Here is an 18,742-nt window from a genome sequence, read left to right as displayed (position 1 = left end):
AGGTCCAGAGCTCGCTAATCCGGCGAGCGATGCACGTTGGAGGACGGACAGGTAAGAAAAGCAGTAGCAGACGGCTGGCAAACGGAGAACTCGGATTCATCCAGGGACAAGTGTTCTTGTCCCTGGATGAATCCAGGGATTCATCCAGGGATGAATCCATCCCTGGATTCACCTCAGGTCAGAGGGGACCTGAGGCGCGCCTCAGGTCCCCTCTGACCTGAGGCGTCAGAGGGGAAAAGGTTCCTCGGGAGGCTGGTCGGATCGGTGACCGTTCTGAGGTTCGGCGTCCTACAGGTACGACCTGATGAGAGGAAATACATGACGGAAGATTACTCAAAACTCAGAGGGCCTAGCTCAGAGATAGTTGACCATTCAAGGTTAACACTCAGGCACCGGAGTGTTTGCCAGCTGCAGCCTAAATACTCCACTTCAGCCCACTACTGATTAGCCACAGGTGCATCAACAGGGTCTGCCATCAACAGTGAGCGTCGCTCCTTCAACCTGACGTTTCTTCCCCGGAGAGGGGGGGTGGCGGCGCCGATTTATGTTTTCGCATCCACCTAAATAATGTGTAGTTGCGCCACTGTTATCAACCCATGTTCATTCTTCAGGTAATCCTTTATATACAGAACAGAAACCGCTAAGCCAAAAACTAATTACGAAGTGAATGCTACCAGTCGAAATTGATATTTTTACTTTTCCTGTCACCTTAACATCGTTTAATACAAAAACATGGTGGACCACCGGTGGACTGCCTCAGTGCCCCGACCACTGGGCTTGGCAAGTTTTCGGGGGGAAAACCTTAAATGGATGACAAGGCAGAAACACTCCACTCTATCAAAGTCAGAACGAAATCCAGCCTTGACATTTTAGAACGTGAGTCATCTTAAGTGGAATATAATTTACAGAGCTAAAAGCAATCGAAGGGATGCAAAGTGGCGCCTAAACGTTTGGGAGTCGTTTAGAACACATTACAGGAGCCTCTGGTTTTACAACAGTGTATTTTAGTCAGATGAAAAGAACAAATTATGCTGAAAGCAAAACATTTTGGAAATCGTGCATTTTTCAGTGTTGATGGGGTGGGGGGAGACTGGAGCTGATCCCAGGCTCTTAGGTTGTCACAAACAGTGGAATTGTGCTCATTAAAACAAACAAAAAATCACAGTGTAAAAGCAACCAAATTATGACTAAAGCAGGAATAAAATTTTCCATAAACATCTGAATCTGCTCGACAGTCAAACTGAAAAGTTAAAACCCTGCAGTGAAGCTAAAGCTCATTCACTCAATCACAGTTTCCTCGCATAACATGTCCAAAGTATTTTAGCTAGTCTGCTGATATACTTTGAAGTTTATAATGGTGGTAAGAAACATTTGGGGAAATATGAAGATTATTACTTCCGGATGTTTTCTGGGGACATTTTCTTAAAATAATCACACAAAGTTGTTGATCTGCTAATATTTGCTAATTGCATATGTAACTGTTAGCTGAAAATGCTTTACAGCATCTTGGTGCAGTTTTGGATTTAGTGTGTTCTTTGAAGCCCTAATGAAAACTCCAACTCTAGCCTGAAGTGACAGAGCAGAGGACTGAAACCTGAATGGTTTCTCTCTGTTCTCACCGCTTTGCCCAGCTTGTGACAGCACCACGTGCTGCAATTACTCTACTGCTGACATATCTGGGTGAGCAAAGTGTCACACTGCAGCAAGAGCAGCTCGGTGTTTGTTGGTGGAGTTGAATATGAATCCCAGCATTGTTCAATGAAGGAGTTATTAATAAAAACAGTTCAGTGGTGTGTGGTACTTTGGCAAATGAAACTTCAGCACAAATAGACATTTGATTTGTTTCTGCCGCCATTACCCCGATTTCCAGGGATTATTGGGGAACCAGAACCATAAACACATGCAGCTTCAGACAACAGTGAAGAGTTCTCTGTGAGTTCTGAGTTAAGCAACTACTAGAGCCCTTCTCTCTTTCCGTTAACAGTTTTTCCTCAACCACTGCCACAAGTCATAAAAGGTGGACTCATCCAAGCAAACGGTGCATTCACACCAGCCCTGTTAATCTGCTTTAATTGAACTTTAAGTTGAGACAGTCTGGTTCGTTTCAGAAGATGTGAATGTGTAATTGATTGCGAACCAAAAATGTGAACTCTGGTCTGCCTACAAACCTAGGTTTCGATTGGGTTGAGGGTTCACCTCGATTAGCATATGTGGATGCCAAGCAGAGGGGAGAACACTCCAAAAGCAGGAAGCAGACTATAATGCAGGGAATTCTGGGTAAATACAACCAAAACAAACATAGTCTAGCACTTGCAGGAGAAATGGCTTGTGGTTTTTTACCAAAGACAAAAGAGAAATCCAACAACAGCTAAAATCCGACACTACTTGAGCCTGGAGTCATTTAGCACATGGTCTCCCTGTTCTGTCCAGGTAGTCTGGGTTCCATCAGCAGTTCAAATATATGCAAGTTTGGTTGGTTTGTAATACTAGATTGTCCTTTGGTGAGACTGTCTAGGCTGTCTCAACAGACCTCTGAGGGTGCACACTGCCTTTCTCCATTAATATCTGCAGATAGGCAGCAACATCTGTGACCCTACAAGGAAAATCATGAAAAGGAATAGATGGATGGAAAACAGAAGACACAGTGACCTCAGTAGACTTACTTGGGTTTCCTCAGAGATATGAAATGACTGAAAACCATAACAGTACTACAATCTGGCAAAGACTGACAGCTCAGGTTAAATACATAAATATAGAGCTGCACATTAAAAATATCAAATTACTGTCATCTTCAAAATATTAGCAGGTGATTTATTAAAACTTCAAAGGACTGTCTGTGCCCAGATTACTGTATTTCATGTGTCAGGCATTGGCACTCTGTTTTATCAATCATATATTTGGCCAGATGGCTCATAAGCAAAAATCAGGTAATGATAAAAAAACATCATCTTTTTGTGCAACACTGTTCCAATTAAATATTTCCTCCAATAGGAGGTCAGGGAGGATAAGGTGAAAGGTCAGTGGAGCTCTGAGTGTGAAGAACAGTGAAGAAATCTTCAAAGCAGTGGTGAACTAAAAGTTATTTATGTTTGACTTCCACTTTTAGGCAATTTGAGCAATTTAAATCAAGTCAGCTGAAAAGGTTCCTGTCTGCGGGTTACATGGCTGTATTAGCCAGCGGCAAACCGTCGGGGCCCTCAAGGGCCTCTCTGAAGGTTTAATCAATTGGAACATTAGCTTCTGACCCAACAACCCTCAAACAAAGAAGATAGCCTTGAATCCCCTTTATGTTGATTTTATTTTGACAAATAATAAACCACTGAAACAAACAGCTTGTGTAAGAATTTGTGGTTTTATGTGAAAGCAGTCAGTTGTCGTCCTATCACACTTCAACTTTCTCTTTTACATATTGGGGACTTTATCATCCTGGCAATTGGTATCATGTTTGGTCATTCGTAGCCTTCATTTGTAACACCAGTTCTATATAAAGTCTGTCATGATTGACAGTAAAGTAAAACCAAAGTAGTAGAGCCTTAACTGCTCAACCTGTATGGGTTTCATCACAGCGAGTTTGTTTTAAGGATGTTTTATAATAATATCGTGGGTGCTAAGGTATGGTTTACAGCTAGTGTCAACACATTCAGGCTTTGTCTCAACCTGGTCACTGCGCCTTCCTACAAGATTCTCATCTCCCTTCAGTGTTCTGTTTGGGATTTCTCTCATTAACCTTGATTTCTCCGGTAGAACTTCATCCTGAAATTGATCTTTTAGAATGAAGTTGATCACTTTATAAGAACCGCCAGCAAAAATAAGTTTTGACTAACAATGTCGATTTTCCACATCTTTTAGATCTTTTGTCTGCGTGTGGCTTGGCAATGCCAGTAGAGGAAGAGGACGAAGGGCTTCTGCCAGTGTTGGTCACCCTTCAAAATATTAAGTCATAAACATCGAAGCACGAGGAATATTTAAGACATTTTATTGCTGGCAAAGATGTCGTTCAGCTCAGCACTTCTCTCTCTCATGGCATACGCAATTTTCATAGCTTCTTTCATGGTCAAGCTAGCGTATTCCATATGTCACAGGCAAACGCTAGCAATTGGGTACTATTTAAAACTTCCACAGCGTCCGCTCCATCAGGAAGCAATTGTTTGTCAATATCCAAGAGTCCAGACTCTGTAGGAAGCAAAGCATAGAAGAAGAGGCTGATTTTTACCACTTAGAGAAAATGGTGAAAGCAGGGCGCTGCTTTTACCATTCTTCTCTATGTTGGACTATTGATTTTTTTTTTTGCTCCCTTTTCATATATTTTTTTTTTACTTACTTATTCACATTTGAGGAAACATATAAGTCATCTCTTCAACTGCACAAGTTGTGCTCTGGGAAATGTTGCCTTAGGAAGCTTCATTCTGCCTCCTGACTCTGCGTATGCCTTTGTGGAGGACTTCTTCTCTGCATCCTGCCCTTTCTCCCCGCTCTGTGCTGGCAGCATGCTGGGAGACACACAGCACACAGGTAGACGCATCTTTCTACAGGGAACAGAGGGAACAAGGCAGGCTGAAGTGAGTGGAGCTAAGAAGAGGGGGAGGAGGGAGATCAAAAGGATGAAGGGGATGAAAAGTAGAGGAGAGATACACGGTGCCTCAATTTGGTCATTAGTGTAATCAGGGGGAAAAGCACTGCAAAACCCCACTACATTACGGGGACTTGTGACTCTCTTCCCCCCTCTCCCTTTTCTGTCACTTCCTTTCTCATCACTTCCTTTAATGCAATATCATGAGTTTCTTCCAAGACCCATCTATCTTTGACGCTACTCCAGCAGAGAAAGAGGGCAGACGTTGCTGTACCTGCTGGCTCACATGCAAATAACTCCCTTGCTGAGAAAAGCAGTTGTGTCATTATACATACACTGCAAACATGTTCAAATGAACATGACAGCCAATGCTGTGGTCAGCATTGTTCTTGTTAACAGTAAGAGTTTGTTCTGCATTTTGGGGGAGGTGAGTGGTTAGTCTGCTTCCACCGTTCCACAACTCAAAGGCTACTAACATATTAGTAATCTATTAATATGATTTTGATGCAGCTCTGTGCCTAATATGTTTGTCTATCGTTAAATGTTTGGTGATTTGGCTTGATCAATCTATAAGAAAAAGGTCTTACAGTCTTTGATATTCAACATATGCCAAAATGACCCAACTGAACACAGTCTTGGTTTTCTCCCTTTGACTGGGATTGTCTCTGGTCGATTTTTTTCATTGGGCTAATCAGTGAACAGAAGGAGAAGTTGTGAACAACGACGTAGATTATCTGCGCTGTTTTAAAATTGTAGTCTGCCTCCAGCTATACCATTTATTCTGCCTGTGTGTGTGTGTGTGTGTGTGTGTGTGTGTGTGTGTGTGTGTGTGTGTCTTTTAAAAAGTTTCAAATAATTTTCTGCAGATTAGTTTTAATGATTTACTTTTAACAATTTAGAAGGTGAGTTATGTAAGAGGTGTGAGATGGTGTCAGAGATTTTCAAAGACCGGCAAGAGTGACATTAGATGTTTCCAAAAATTATTCTTGATTTATTTACAGAAATGTCAAAAAAATAAAATAAAATGCTAAGTTGGGCCTAAAACCACGACAGAGTATCAGTGCCATTGTTGACAGAAAAAAGGGAGTAAGATTTGCTAAAAAAAAAAAAAAAAATCACATTTTGAGATTTCAGAAATTTTCTAGAAAAAAAAACATTTTGAAAAATTTTGAGATTGATGAACATTTTTGAGTTTTCTTCTAGCAAATTTGCAACTTTTCAAGCTCAGAAATTTCCTTGCTTTTTCCTAGAAAAATTTTGAGTTTTTTTTTGCAGGAATTTACTATATTTTCTTTATCTACCATGGCCCCTTGTACACCACTGAACAAAACAGAAGTCAACAAAACAGACTTCAACTCAGGTAATTACACAAGAACCTCAAGTACAAACTGACCAAACAAACAAGAGATGAGGGAAAGTTACATTGTAGCTGGTCAGATCACTGCTGACACACAACAGGCAATGACAAACTAACATAAAAAGACTTAACTGAAAAACAAATATTGCTCAGAACAGTATAATAACTAAACAAATATGGATTGACAAATTTCCCCTCCTCTTATAAATAAATAAATACAATAACCCACTTAAAAAGTTACACCATGTAAGGAGAACCAACTGGGACTCTGTTGACATTCCAGCAGCAGCTCCAAGTTAACTGTTAACTCAAAACAAAACCAAATTAATCTATATATTAACCAACCAAAAAGAGGTAACTAAATGTGAGAATTGTAAATTGTTAACCAAAGAGTCAGGCTAATAAAAATAATGTTAAATAAAAATAAAAATGTCCAGTGGTTTATGTAAACTCATTTTAAGAATGAAAGCGGCAAAATTAACATTTAGCATCTTGTCTGCAGTGTGTGACAATGAGAACTTAAAGATTCCTTATAGGCTGTTCTACAATGTTATGGTAATTTTAAGTCAATAGGCAAAGGAGCAGTAAACTAATATGACATCACCCTGCAAGCAAACATCGTCATGGTGAGTATTAAAATCTGCAGGAGAGTAAGCAGTTATTCAAAGCCATCAGTGAACTCGGTTGCTCTCTGGAGCTTGAAATAATGTCTTTAGAGTGTCAGCAGCATTGCTTTAATATGTCTCCATTAGACGCCGCTGCCAACTCCCAGTATGACTGCCTGCCTGCCTGCCTGCTGTCTGGGGACTGCAGAGGGCAGGAGAGGCTGGGAGACGGTGTGAAATAAAGGAGAGGCGGCAGAAACGGAGAGGGTGAAAGTGAAGAAGAGGCAGATAGTGAAGTGGCAAGGTGGGAGGACGTCTAGACAGACACAGGACGGACAGGAAGAAGCAAGCTGGAAAAAGACAAGAGGACGAAGCGAGAGGTTGGAGAAGAGAAAACTGTGAAAAGAGTCAAGGGACAAATAAAGACAGAGTGGGATGGACAAAGAAAAAGAGAGCGGTACTTGTTGAAGTTAAAGAGCAAAGCATCATGACAGTGAGGCGCAGTGGAGTACGGGGCTAATTTATTTAACGGCGTTGCCATGGGGAGCGGCCTCTATGATGAATGTGTGGGTTGATTATGCAACAAATTGCCTATAATTCACCCAGATGACACAACATCACGACCAGGGATCTCCTGGGAAGGCCTTGATAGGAGAATATGTTTGGTGAAAAACATTGGACACACTTACAGGAGTAAGTCAGCTGCAGGGAGGACACAAAGGCACTGTTTGACATTGAAGAAGGCTGTGTTTGGTAATTGCTTCTGGATAAGCTGCTTTCTCAAACAAAACTCTGTTGGAGTTATCAAAGCAGATACTTTTACCTTGTAATTCCGTCTGCTCTACTAAGGCCTCAGGAGCAATCAGAACAGGTTACAGATATGGCCCAATGACACAGAGGTGAAAAGGCAGTTTTGGATGTTTTGTACCTTGACTTTATCTATTAGTGACAGGAGTTGATGGCATTGTTCTAAAATTCAGAGAACAAGAAATTTAGCATCCGCACAAATACTATTGCTAAGTCTAAAAGAACATCTAGCCAGATTCTAGACATTATAGTTTGAGATCACGCCTGTTCCACCAAGAGGTATGCGACAAGGATGGGATTCGAACCCACGCGTGCAGAGCACAATGGATTAGCAGTCCTACTTCGCTCACGTAAGTCTATGTTTCTCCTCCAATGGCCTTGCCCAGCTTCCATTCTCACATTGAACGGTTTAGCCAATGGCGTACCGCCTCATAATGGACCGAGCCTATTAATGTCCGAGCTCACAATGGAAATCGGCCAATCACCGTGGCGACATGCGAACCTATCAATGTCCGAGCTCACAATGGAAATCGGCCAATCACCGTGGCGACATGCGAACCTATCAATGTTCGAGTTCACAATGGAAATCGGCCAATCACCGTGATCCCCCAGACGCCCTCTCGCCCCCCCACCACAAGCAAAAAAAATCGGATTTTATTTTTAAAAGTGACAACCGTTGGAAGATTCTAAAAGTCAGATGTCAGTAGCCTAGCTTCGTTGAAGAAGGAAAGAGAAGGATTCGTCATCACATCATCGATCTGTCGACCTTAACGATATTACTGTGAGTACCTATTAATATTGTTTATTGTCTGTTGTCGTTCAAACAGATTTCGTATTTATAATTTTACATCAGCTAAAATAATATATTGTGCTTTCAATAAAAGGGCGACATATTGATGTCATGTTCTGAGTGAAAGAGTAAGGACACAGTTTATTTTATAATATAGTAGTAACACTTTAAGTTAAAATGTAAATGTATACATAGATATCAACCTATATATAGCCCGACCTCGATCGATCGATCGATCGAGGTTGATATTTTTTTTTTTTTTTTTTTACCTCACTATGAGCACAGAAAACTATGGCTTTGATTTTACTTTTAAATGCTTTTATGTCATACCCATTGTTAGTTGTGCACAAAGTGCATCATTAGTTTATGGAATTTGATTCTGCTAATTCCCAATGTTATCTTCAGATGAGCACCAAGCCAAAGAGCCACAAAGGTATGGGGGATGGGGAGTGGATGGCAAGGCTTAAGGCATTTGCCAGCACTGGGGTTTGGCCTTCCAATGCAGGGAATAGACCAGCCCCAAGGCAGAAGAAATGGCATGACATCTATCAGAAGGTAAAGTGAAGTCACTGTTTCATTCACTTGTGTGTGTAGATATGTTTATAAAAAGGGACAGACTTGAGTAGCTGTCATTAATAAGATTATGTTACACTGTTTCAGATAGAAAAATGCCCCATGCAAGTTCGGGGACAGACCACCCTTTTTGGAGCGTCTGTCACTTGTGACTGTGGCTTTCACACTGATAAAGTAAGCTGGTTTAAAATAATATCTAATAACAATCACTTTTTAGTCAAATTTGAAGCTATGTCTTGTCTCTTGCAATTCTGGTGAATGGTGACTTTTACAATATCTTTGTTTTGGTAGCCTGCACTGCAGCCTCCTTCTGCACCTCCTTCCTTGACCCCACAGTCTGTGGCTTCACAATCTACGTCTGGTGATACAGCAACAGCCACTCGCTGTTTCCTGAGGTCCCCTCCATCTTTGTCAAGGGTAAATGTTCTTGTTTGTTTGCTCAATACTTTATATCATTGATTCTGTCATGGCAACAAACTATCATAGTTTTTGAACAAAACATTTTCTTGTGCTTATTTTTGATGGAGTGATTTATAAAGTATTTACTTCACATGATTGTACATTTCTCATTTCAGTTCACTAAGTCCCATTTTGGGGGTTCTCTTTCGGATTCAGTGAAGCCCAACTTGGTGGCCCGGAAGACACCTAGTCCCTCTCTATCCTCTGTGAGGAGCCCAAGTCCCTCTCTATCCTCTGTGAGGAGCCCAAGTCCCTCTCTATCCTCTGTGAGGAGCCCAAGTCCCTCTCTATCCTCTGTGAGGAGCCCAAGTCCCCCACCACCCTCTGTGAGAAGCCCAAGTGTTGCTCCATCCTCCCAGACACACTCCAGCGAGACAGTTGCAGCTGTGAGTACAGCAGTGTATATTCATTAAAGTAATGCAGTTCTAAGATATCTGTTTTCAAACATATTTATGTTCTGTTGGTTTTAGGAAGAGCCTTCAACGTCTCTGTTAAAACTAGCTGCAGGTGGTGATGCAGCTTCTTTCTGGTTGCCGAGTGAAATGAGGAAAACCATCCCTGTGCAGGATCAAAGATGGATCTCAAATACCCTCTTTAAATCTGGCAAACTGCGCCCAGATTTAAAGCTGTGGTACGAGCCTCCTGCACCGGCCCTCATTTACCATCAGGTGCCGACACCTGAGAGGTTTTTTTCACATCGGCTCCTGGTATGGATGCCCTACCATCAGTGGAAGGTCAGGGTGTTCTGCCAAGCTTGTGGAAATCATCTTACAGGTGCTGGCATCCACAAGAGGGCTCGGAAGGTCCTGGATGTTGATAGGTATTACCTCCTGGTGACGGAGACACTCAGGTGCAGCGGGTGTAATCTCACATATCTATCAACATCCCAGAGCATCCGAGACCAACTGGACTTGCCACACCAGAAACTATTTCGGCTCATCCTCACCCAAAAGTGAGTAAAACATTTAGTAAAATGCTAACTGGAGGAATGAAGATATCAAATTGCATGTAAATGTTACTGCGGAATAAATACTTTGTTAATCTGCCTTCCAGGTATGCTTGTGACATACGAGTGATCAGGCTGATGAGAGACAGAACGCAGGGCAACAGTTCAGCGCGGCTGCTGAAGCAGCTGAAAGAAAACCACGGGGAGGAGTGGCTGAACAGGTTGGGGCACTACCTGGAGGAGTGCGCTAACTTTGTAAATAGACCCAGCCTTTTCCCGGTGGTGTGCCAGGAGCCCCCAGAACCAGCTGACATCCCCACTGATCGCTGGTTGTTGACTGTGTATGGCAGAGATATTCTGTCTCGCATAGACCACATAAAGGCCAGCATCACCTCCACCTTGGGGACAGTTCTGAAGCTGGACTCCACTAAAAAGGTTAGTAACCAGGTAATGATGATAATTATCAGTATTATTATTATTATTATTAGTATTAGTATTATATCCTACTTGAAAAAAAAGGTGTACACTATTAAATTTAAAACACTAATAATTTAAAAAAAAATTGGGATAACTTTTTGTTTCTATTTCAGTTTAAACAATTAAACGTGTTGTGAAAAAGTTTGTTGTTCTACAATGAAAATGTTATGACATCCACAGCAGACAGTGGTTTCTATAGACACGAGAAACAGCAAGATTTAATTCCACATTTTCTATTGTAGATCACCAAAAAGCTGGCTGGCCACAGCAAAGGAACAGCTCTGTGGGTGTCGTCAGTCAGCAATGAGCTGGGCCAAATATTGAATAGTGTCCTGACTGTCCAGGAGGGTCCAGGACTGGACAAAATGGCTGCAGGACTGATGGAGCGGTATCGCCAGGCTGGGGCTGCACCTCCAAAGGTGCTATATGTGGACTGTGGCTGCTGTGTTAGTGAGGGCCTCAGCAAGCTGCAGGGCAGATTTGGAGAATGGCCAGATATTTACATTCGTCTGGACATTTGGCACTTTATGCGGAGGCTGGCTGTAGGTTGTACCACGGATGCCCACCCTCTGTATCCTGCTTTCATGCGGGCACTGTCCTCCTGCATTTTTGAGTGGGATGCAGGGACCTTGACCTTCTTCGACGAGCCAAAGAAAGGCAGCTCCAGCAGGAACAGAGGCCAGGTATAACCAACACCATGGTGGACAGGCAGATAACAAAGAAGGAGTTGAGTACTTTCTGTCGTAGGAGGACACGGGGAGACGACATCACTACTGTCTTTATTGAACGACTGCTGGAGGAGCTGAATGGTCCAAAAGGGAGAGATTTGATGGGAGTTCCCTTGCTGGATGAAGTCAGAATGAAACACATCTGGGCTGTCCAAAAACGGCATGTGAAATGCATTCAGGATGTACCAGGGATTCAGTTGTACACTGAGGTGGGCAGTGTCAACAAGAGCGGAATCAAGTTGACACGCTATCGCTGTTCACGAGGCTCTACATCCCTGGAGTCATTTCACTGTCATTTAAACAGGTTTATTCCAGGTATGTCGCTTTCTAACATGACTATAACCCTTTACTGTATATTTTTGAAAAACTGGATCTACCAGTATTGTTTCAAACACATTAATATGATGTTTTGTTTTTTTGCTTTGTTTCCAGGAACCAGTGCAAACTTGCTGAATTCCAGCTCTACCTCCTGGAAGGCCTGAATAGATGGAATCAGGATCGTGGTTCTGCATCAGTGACCAACAAATCATCGTCTCTTCTGACATATGCTGGAGACATGACTCAGTCCATAAATCAGAACAGCTTGAAGGTGCTGGGACGAGAGTACGTCCCACAATTTATGCCTCCTTCAAAGTACACAGGTATTACAAAATGAAATATGTGAAGGAAAAACAGTTGTAGATAAACTACAGTATAAAAAAATCACTAATATGTAACATGTTTAGGACTGTTTTACTATCAATGTGTTTGCAATTTTCCATAGGTGAGCTACTGGGCGTTGACTACCTTCTAAGTCAAACAGGAAAGCCACTGAAAGCCGAGCCTGACTCAGAAGAAACAGATGTTCTGCTGGAAGATGTGGAGGCTAATGTAGCGGAGGAAGATGAAGGCTTTGTGGATGAGGAAGCTTTGGACTTTCTAGTATCAGAGCTAGACGATGAGACCATTTTCTCTGCTACATCACAGCTCGAATCCTCCACCCAGCCCGCTGCCTCCACCCAGCCAGCTGCCTCCACCCAGCCAGCTCCCTCCACCCAGCCAGCTCCCTCCATCCAGTCTGCTGCCTCCACCCAGCCCGCTGCCTCCACCCAGCCCGCTGCCTCCACCCAGCCCGCTGCCTCCACCCAGCCCGCTGCCTCCACCCAGCCAGCTCCCTCCACCCAGTCTGCTGCCTCCACCCAGCCCGCTGCCTCCACCCAGCCCGCTGCCTCCACCCAGCCCGCTGCCTCCACCCAGCCCGCTGCCTCCATCCAGCCCGCTGCCTCCACCCAGCCAGCTGCCTCCACCCAGCCAGCTGCCTCCATCCAGTCTGCTGCCTCCACCCAGCCCGCTGCCTCCATCCAGCCCGCTGCCTCCACCCAGCCAGCTCCCTCCACCCAGCCAGCTCCCTCCATCCAGTCTGCTGCCTCCACCCAGCCCGCTGCCTCCATCCAGCCCGCTGCCTCCATCCAGCCAGCTCCCTCCACCCAGCCCGCTGCCTCCACCCAGCCAGCTGCCTCCATCCAGTCTGCTGCCTCCACCCAGCCAGCTCCCTCCATCCAGTCTGCTGCCTCCACCCAGCCCGCTGCCTCCATCCAGCCCGCTGCCTCCATCCAGCCAGCTCCCTCCACCCAGTCCGCTGCCTCCACCCAGCCTGGCATTGCAGTGCCTATGTCAGAGGTGGGCATTCATTCTAAGCTGTAGAATTGAAGAAAAATAAAATAAAACTTCAAATAACTTCTACATTTTTTATGTTGTTTATGTTTTCTCAGGGTTTAGATGAGGTCGGTGTACCAGGCCTGGACAAAGTTGACAGCTTGGCTGAGTATCTGGTGGAGCTAAGGAGCAAAACCTCACTGGTGCTGACCAACCAGGAGGTCAGTAACATACGTTGTTGCTTGCTGCAGACATGCACACGCCTTTCACCTCACTTGCATATTGCTGTGTCCTCATGTATAATTGTTTTATTTTCCTGTTTAGGTGAGCTGCATTGTTGCTCTGTGGCAGAACCTGCTGGAGTTTGATAAACAGAGGGTGGTATTTGCTGCAAGGCATCAAGAGAGATTGAACACTGGGAGGTTTAGGTCCCCAAGAAGAGGCAGGAATTTACTCCTGGGGTTGAAAGTGTGAAGAGGCATGCTTTAACCACTCCAGCCCCATCTGCCCAATGGCCAGACTGCTGCCGCCTGGTGGAGACCATCTTTGTCCGGCTGTGCAATATCCATCGTAGTCCAAAGAAAAGAGGGCAGGCACAGTCTCCAGGTGGGATTTAATCCTTCAAGACTATAGGAAGATCAGGCAGCTCGTTCTAGCAAATGGAGCTGTGATGGGGCAGACAAACTTGCAGCTAGTGGATGTGAGCTACACCACCCTGGTTCAGTGGCATAACAGAAGGGTCAAAAGGCAAGAAACCGCTGTGGTACTTCAAGGGCTAAACCTTCCCAGCCGGTTTTCTGTAGCTGCTGACCCACTTCTGCCTGCAAATATACGTCCGCATTACGGCGTACCACATTCAGGGCCACTGCATACATACAGGCTACCATCCAACACTGTGGGGCAGTCAAAATTAAAAAGAAAGCTACAATTCACTGATGGGACAAATCCATCAGGACAGCGGCAGCTTCTCCCTGCCCCACCCAAAAGGCCTCAGCTAGTGGCAATTACTCCAGTGGTACCACAGGGATCTGTTATCCTCACTGCCCAACAGCAACAGAGTTTGTGGAGCCTCTCCACCCCTCCTCCACATGCTTATGCTGTGGCCCCTGCTCTGGGCTCTGCTCTGGCCCCTGCTGTGGCCCCTGTTCTGGCTCCCAGAGCAGCCCCTGCTGAACCTGATAGAGAACCTCGAAAACTGACACGCAAAGTTTTGCACAATACATGCAAAAAATGCGGGCAGTTTAGAATTGCTGAAACAGGACACAGCCAATATAGAGGGCAAATTTACTGTCCCTCTAATGAAAGTCTAACTAAAGAGCAGTGGCTGGAACAAATTAAAAAGAAAAAATAAATGTTTTCTTTAATTTAAATAACTTCACAAACTGTTTCATTGTATATAGTTTTTATTTAGTTCACAGTGTTATTTATTTTGTTTCGATTGATATTGTCATTATGCTACAATGTTTTTGGACTAACTAAACATGTTTCATTCACTGTCTTAATTGTTGATGAATAAATATTTGGTTCTTTGAAACCTATAAGGTCTATGGTCTTTTACTGTAAGTAAATGTTAGCTGATTCAAATTCTGAATTATTGGTAATAATTTTAAGCATACACTAGAAAAAAGATATTCACTTCACTCAAAAAGTACTTTAGGAAAGACACTTGCAAGAATATTTTAGTTTTTATCATTGTTTTGCTGTGAAAAATGAAAATAAGCACTGGGTATAATTAAGGACATTAAAATAGACTGTATCAAGTATATAGTATAATTTAACACTATCTGTAAAAAAAAGCATTTAAAATGTTTTCAAGATACAAAAAAACAGCTGTTACTTCATAACACTTGAACATTGATTGTGGGAAATCTTTTCACTCAAACATTGTATGGCGACTGGTAGGATCGAACTCGCGACTCTGGGATTGGCCTCACTCTTCCCCTTTCTTCTCCCCCCCTTTTTTCCCCTTCTTCCCCCCCCCAAGCAGACTATTGTTCCCCAGCTTTGGCGCATCGCCTTAACCACTCGGCCACCTCGTCTCTGTGCTTTGCTGAGTCAAAGAGAGACAGTCAGGCTTTTACACAGAAATCAATCAATGTGTTGAACATTCCAGAAATCCTGAGAGAATCTGGTCTTCTGTCATGGGTGAACATGGGGAATTATCTGAAATGCTAAAGCGCTCACTACACATTTAGGAGGTATCGGGACCAATACCTGCATTCCCCACAAAGTTCTTGTCTATGCATATCAGTAAGATCATGTCTTTCTTTTCCAAAAAGTTGGTTTATAAATTTGGAAAATGTAAAATACAAATGTTAAAGGTTCATTTCCAAACAGTTGTGTGAGGTTTCTGCTGGGTCTTGTAAAGATCTGCCCAATTGTTGATTTGTGAGACTTGACTGTTGTTTATACGTTTGTAATACGTGTAAGTGTGTCTATGTCAGGGGTGGGCAATCCTGGTCCTCGAGGGCCGGTGTCCTGCAACTCTTAGATGTTTCCCTGGTCCAGCACACTTGAATCCAACAGCTGAATCACCTCCTAACTGCAGTCAGGTTCTCCAGAGTCCTGCTAACAACCTCATTATTTGACTCAGGTGTGTTGAAGTTGAGACACATCTAAAAGTTGCAGGAGTTCGGCCCTCGAGGCCCAGAGTTGCCCACCTCTGGTCTATGTGTATTTGTATTAGACACATTGTAAGGCCTACTTTTTCAGTAAACACTATGTTGTGAGGACCCCCACCCTGTAAGAAGTCCTATTTTTAGGGTTAGCGGTTAGGTTTAGGACTAAGGTGTGAATTAAATTTAGGTCAGGATTAGGGTTAATCATGGATTAGCAATATTTAGGTTCGGGGTAAGAGTCAAGGTTAGGCAATAAAAATGAAATGAATGGAAGTCAATGTAAAGTTCTGCTTAAGATAGAAAGCATGTTATCAGTATTTGTGTATGTCAGTGGGTGGCTGAAGCTGACATGGGATCCCTCTGCAGTGTGGATTTAATGAGGGAAAAGACAAAAAGCTGTTGGCATTTTGTGGTGCATTGCCAAACCTAATGCCTGGTGTTTACCCCTTGGCAAGTCAACATATCGACAGCAGCACTTTTAGTTGTTGTTCCAGTTTATATTCGCTTTTTATTGCTGCTGCATTTCCTATTACGTCAGATTTACAGATTTAATAACCGGCACATATCTCTAATTGTAGCCTCCCATTCTATATAGAAGGGAATAAAAATTAAGGATAAATCTATTATAAAGTGTATTCCTTGTGAAGTCCTGTTTTGGGGAATATCAGTATTTAACAGATTTGATGATCAAGAGCACAGTGCAATATTAAGGTTTAGGTTTATATAATGCTTTGTTTTAATATTTTAACAACAATTGTATATTTCTAGCCATCTGTTAACTGTTTGCTAACAGATTACAGCGCAAAAAGACAAAGCAGCATATTGCCCATATTCTTATGCACAAAATTAGATTATGGTCTCCAATATTGTGAGATTTTCTAACATTAAGATTAATATGTGCATTTATTGTTTTGCTTACAGCAAAAAAAAAAATAGCAAAACAATAAATAAAAAATACAAATTCGTCTCTTTTGCTAGCTCTTGATGTCGGGCAAGCTTTGTATGGCAGCCTGTGCCTGACCTGTTAACTCTTGGAAAGAAATACACTTATGTTTATTTTGGAAATTTGTGTTTATTCATGAACATTAGGAGAATGCCAGACTGAAAAACTATTATGTTGATGACCTTTTTTGTGTGTAAAGAAAAAATATATTTTTTGTCATTGGGATTTAAGGGTCTACACCTTATAGTGCATGGTTCTTGTGTGACAGATTATACAGACATACAAGGGTACACTAATTTTGTAAATTCTAATTGTAAGAAGGGATAACTGCATGACACTCCTTTAAAAAAAAATAAAAATAAACCATGAAAACTGTCACAAAGGTACTTTGGAGATTTGGAAAGCTGAATAAATGCCACCATCTTAGGTTCCATAGGAACTATAAAATGTTGTCGTTGCTGTAAACCTAATGCTTTGAAAGACCTAAGGGAAAGATAAAATGAAACAAGCTGCATTTTGGATTTCAAAAAGACAAAAATATGTATAGAGAACTGATTTGTCTTTCTGTGCTCAAGAAGTGAACATTTTCTGGACGGAACAGATTTTTTTATAATTAAGTTAGTTTATTAAGTCAAGTTTGAATTTTCAATGGTAGTAATTATGGATTTCTGTCAGAACCTACACCCACATTTAGATGGTCTCATCACTCAGCTCCATTGAGAGAGTTGGGATGAGGCATTTGGTCTCTGGAGTGCTATGAAAAGTATTCACCCCTTTGAATGTTTTATGTCTCCTTTGTATTGCTTTTTTTGACACAATTGACATTAAGATGAATGTGAAAACTACTAAATTAATAATTTACTAAATTAAAACAAATAATTTTGTAGAAACATAAAACAAGTGGTTGAATAAATATTCACTACCTTTGAAGTGACTGAACAGTATAACTGTCAGACCTCTGATTTAAAAATTTGAAAGCTTTTAAAGTCACTTAGAGTGAACAATGAATTATTAAGAAGGTTAAAATAAACTACATCTTAAAATAGACAAGGACTTGAACCTTTCCACTAATGACGCTCCGATGAGGATTTTTGCTTCTGATTCCGATCATCCATGAGGGCCGATCACTGCCGATCACCTGGATTGGCTGTCATTTTTTTCGCATTAGGCTATAATTGCTGCAGTGTGATCTTGCAGAAAAACGATCTGGTAATAAATTTACCTAATTTAGACATAAACATGCAAAATACTTGCAGGTATAACACCACGGCTATTCATTCTAAATGATAACTAAAAAACCTGAAATCAGTAAAATAATATTTAACAGTAAGGCTCTAAATTATACATGAGGTCAAATATATCTCACAATACCGCCTATATCAAATAATGTCAAGAAAAAGAGGAAACATTCATTCAAAGTCAAATGCAGGCTGCATCAAAATAAACAATCCTAAGTTACTGAATCAAGACTTTCCGAGAGCATGACTAGCTGAGTAATGCTGGTTCTGATTGGCTGTTTCTCACAGAGCACAGTAATTTTGCTGAACACAGATCGATTCTTTTTTTTTCTCTGAGATTATCTGTCTTATGTGAAGACATAGCAAAAGTATTAATACATATGTAAAATATTCTTTTGTTTGTGTAAATTTCATGCTCCAGCTTTAAGCAGATGTTCGGTGTGAAGAGTTCACTGCAGGTCAGTGGTGGAGAAAGTACTCAAAAAATGTACTTAAGTAAAAGTACAAATACACAGACAAAAATTTACTCAAGTAAAAGTCAAAGTACCACATTAACATTTTACTTAAGTAAAAGTAAAAAAGTACTGGTTTTTAAAAATACTTAAGTATTAAAAGTAAAAGTATTTGCTGAATGCATTGCCTAATCACTAATATCATTAAGTGTACCGATCATATGATCATATGCCACAGATAAAGCATGTTTTTATTGCGTTTATTCTGTAACATAGTTTAGACTTAGATATATGATTCTATGCATCATAATTTCAGGGATGGAAACATCTCGTCTCCTGTCCTAACATAACATGAACTTCACTTTTTTTTGCCACACATTTATTTTGAAAGAAATCCAACTGGCAGAGGAAGACATAGAACCAAGGAGCCTCGTAGCAGAGTTGTAGTCTAGACCACTGAACCCAAGACCAAATCAAAACCAGCATCCCGTGCTACATGACAATAAAATTAAGTGCACCTATCAAAACTGCTTCTCAAATTGAT

The 18,742-nt window shown here is 41.9% G+C and overlaps 1 protein-coding gene and 1 long non-coding RNA gene across 2 annotated transcripts; both read left to right on the top strand.

The window, feature by feature from the left end:
* Positions 1-7,674: 7,674 nt before the first annotated feature.
* Positions 7,675-11,273, top strand: LOC145553240 (uncharacterized). Its single transcript, XM_081612026.1, has 8 exons — positions 7,675-8,120; positions 8,535-8,684; positions 8,790-8,876; positions 8,994-9,119; positions 9,278-9,547; positions 9,632-10,113; positions 10,215-10,542; positions 10,827-11,273. The coding sequence occupies exons 2-8, from the start codon at positions 8,535-8,537 to the stop codon at positions 11,271-11,273; spliced, it is 1,890 nt and encodes a 629-aa protein (XP_081468152.1). The 5' UTR covers positions 7,675-8,120.
* A 1,555-nt stretch (positions 11,274-12,828) lies between these two features.
* On the top strand, positions 12,829-13,376 carry LOC145553145 (uncharacterized). Its single transcript, XR_014089387.1, has 3 exons — positions 12,829-12,971; positions 13,064-13,168; positions 13,272-13,376. It is a non-coding gene; the product is annotated as an uncharacterized LOC145553145 (long non-coding RNA).
* The last annotated feature ends 5,366 nt before the right edge of the window (positions 13,377-18,742 follow it).

Source organism: Poecilia reticulata, chromosome 10, assembly GCF_904066995.2.
Source record: "Poecilia reticulata chromosome 10, P_reticulata-male-v2, whole genome shotgun sequence".
Classification (NCBI taxonomy): domain Eukaryota; kingdom Metazoa; phylum Chordata; class Actinopteri; order Cyprinodontiformes; family Poeciliidae; genus Poecilia; species Poecilia reticulata.
The sequence above is the reverse complement of the archived record's forward strand: the minus strand, read 5'-3'. Positions and strand labels throughout refer to the sequence as shown.

What these genes read in the sequence shown, in the direction of transcription:
- LOC145553240 (XM_081612026.1), top strand. Translation starts at nt 8,535, where the DNA reads ATGAGCACCAAGCCAAAGAGCCACAAAGGTATGGGGGATGGGGAGTGG. An exon ending in CGGCTCATCCTCACCCAAAA is followed by an intron (nt 10,114 to 10,214) that starts GTGAGTAAAACA and finishes TCTGCCTTCCAG; the next exon opens with GTATGCTTGTGACATACGAG. An exon ending in AGCTGGACTCCACTAAAAAG is followed by an intron (nt 10,543 to 10,826) that starts GTTAGTAACCAG and finishes TTTCTATTGTAG; the next exon opens with ATCACCAAAAAGCTGGCTGG.